The sequence below is a fragment of the Teleopsis dalmanni genome, chromosome 2 (genome assembly GCF_002237135.1).
Source record: "Teleopsis dalmanni isolate 2A chromosome 2, ASM223713v2, whole genome shotgun sequence".
NCBI classification, from domain to species: Eukaryota; Metazoa; Arthropoda; class Insecta; order Diptera; family Diopsidae; genus Teleopsis; species Teleopsis dalmanni.
In genome coordinates this window covers 171,651,616-171,653,962 of record NC_051847.1, presented here as the reverse complement: position 1 = coordinate 171,653,962, position 2,347 = coordinate 171,651,616, and the positions used below count along the sequence as shown (strand labels likewise).

The 2,347-nt window shown below is 29.9% G+C and overlaps 1 protein-coding gene across 1 annotated transcript; it reads right to left on the bottom strand.

The window, feature by feature from the left end:
- Positions 1-288: 288 nt before the first annotated feature.
- On the bottom strand, positions 289-1,918 carry LOC119685723 (elongation of very long chain fatty acids protein 7-like). Its single transcript, XM_038100086.1, has 4 exons — positions 1,841-1,918; positions 1,578-1,768; positions 1,225-1,468; positions 289-1,150 (listed from the first exon to the last, which is right to left on the bottom strand). The coding sequence occupies exons 1-4, from the start codon at positions 1,896-1,898 to the stop codon at positions 717-719; spliced, it is 927 nt and encodes a 308-aa protein (XP_037956014.1). The 5' UTR covers positions 1,899-1,918; the 3' UTR covers positions 289-716.
- Between the last annotated feature and the right edge of the window lie 429 nt (positions 1,919-2,347).

The window sequence follows — 2,347 nt, the reverse complement described above, 5'->3', positions numbered from 1 at the left end:
CATAAAATAGAAGAAACTTAAGTAGGATTCAAGATTAAAAACGTGGCACGTTCCAGAAAATTAATAAATTAAAAAATCAATTAAAAATTAATTGTTATAAATTAATACACCGCACTCATCAAAAAAATAAAAAAAAATCAATGAGGAATTAATTTGAAATTAATGAGAAATGAAACAAAAAACAAACAAAAAATTTTATATTTGCTGCAAATCATTTATTTGTGTTTTTCATCATACAACAAATATACAAAAGTATCAAAATAAATTTGTTTTAGTTTAAATTGTTTGCTAATTAATTATTAAAAAATTATTATAAAATTATTTGCACTCATAATTAATCATGCATAATTGTCTTCTGTATAACAAATATACGTACACATACAAACGAATGCTATCACACTTGTCAATCTAATGAAACTCCTTATTTAATTATTTAATTATATTAATTACATGTAATTTTGGTATTATTGGCTTTTGGAGTTCTGGTTTTTACTTATTTTACACATTCACACTCATAAACAAATTATTTACACACAACATTCACGACCCAAACATGCAAGAATTTCACAATACTTTATATGTGTGATCTTAGGCCCTTAATACTATAACCCCAAACATTACCTACTGAAATATAACTATATAGTTTAGTTAAATGAAAGCAAATAAAGAAATCACTATAAATTAGGCACATTTCTGTCCCACCCATATCCAGTGTATTATTCGGCCTTCATAGCTTTCACATTATTGTTGTTCACATCGATCAAGCGCTTCATTTGATCGCCTTGGGCGAGGAATGCGTTTGTTGGTTGACAGCCCATACCGCCAGCAGCGCGTAATGCAGCGCTAGCCATACTGTTTCCTTTCTTTGAATTGTATGTCTTTCTGTAGAAGTTACCGAAGAGATACAGGAAAATGATGGTGTTGGCAACAAAGAAGAATGTTAATGTTTTTGGCATGTTGCATCCTTTAGCGCCGACCAAAATCATATAACTGAGAATCAAAACGAATTGTATCAATTGAATGGATGTCATGTATTTCTTCCACCAGAGATATTTCTGATATTGTGGACCCATAGCAGACACCATATAATAGAAATACATTATAATGTGTACGCCTGAGTTGAGTATGCCAATAATCACACCTTGTTCACCTGTTATATATAGCAAGTATTATTATATATTCAATACATATATTATAAAGTTCCATTTATTCAATGTTACTTACCAGGAGCGTATTTTAGATATCCCCAAGAGAAGAGTGCAGTTATGGTATGATGATAGACATGTAAAAATGATACTTGATTTTGTTTCTTACGTAGCACAAAGAATGTGGTGTCCAGCAAATCAATGATCTTGGAGAAGAAATAGTACCAGGCACCAGAGTACAACATTAAATTTTGCTCACGATTACGTACGATTTCACATTTTTTGGAAAAAATAGAAGACATCACGTTGCTTTCTTTGATTGACTGGTCATTTTTACATTAACATAAAAGAGTCATAGAAAAATAAATTAAATACACATAAAATATATTACAGATATTGACGTCACTTATGTCAAATTTATAAAATACTCACGGTACGACACATCCAAATCGAGTAGCAAACTTGAAAAGCATTATAGATCACCATAATTTTCTTCAAATCATATGGCTTACGATTCTTCATAAAAGCAGGTCCTATTTTTAACACAAAAAGCAAATAAACTGCAACAATTGAAACCACAGGCGCTGGAGAGCTCATAAGAAACCAATTATCGACTGTTTCATCTAAAGTTGGGAAAAATGTATAATGATTTTTAATAATGTATATATTCTAATGATTTATTAATAATAACTTACCAACGCCTTTAGATAAGCCAGAAATTCTTTCGTTGAATATTTTTATATAGGTCGTCATTTTGTCCAAATTTTATTCTGTGAACAAAATTGAAGAAAAAAACGAAAAAACTCTTGAATATTTTTTTATATATTTAATGAATAATTTTGAAATTCTATTTTAAATATATCTCGTGCAATGAACGTTCGTTATCGTAAGTGTCTAAATTCAAACTGAATTCCAATATGTGTTCATTAACTTAGAATTGTTGAATGAAAAACTCCAAAAGCTCCAAAGGCATTCAGTATTTAGAATACCGCTCACGTAACGCAGCCAGCAAGTAAAAAAATTTGTAGATTTAGTTTTGCTGCTAGCCGAGACGCCGAGCCGTGAAATATTATTGTGCACTTAGAATTGTGCTTAGAATAAAATTTTGATACTTTAGATACTTTAGATTTTTAACTTAACACGGTTTTATTCTTACTCATATTTTAATGACAGTGAAATTTACAAGAAGCTAAAAGGTTGCG

Coding starts and splice junctions, on each gene's coding strand:
- LOC119685723 (XM_038100086.1), bottom strand. CDS start 1,898: ATGACGACCTATATAAAAATATTCAACGAAAGAATTTCTGGCTTATCT. Junction 1,469..1,577: donor CGATTTGGATGTGTCGTACC/GTGAGTATTTTA, acceptor AAAAATGACCAG/TCAATCAAAGAAAGCAACGT. Junction 1,151..1,224: donor ATATCTAAAATACGCTCCTG/GTAAGTAACATT, acceptor TATATATAACAG/GTGAACAAGGTGTGATTATT.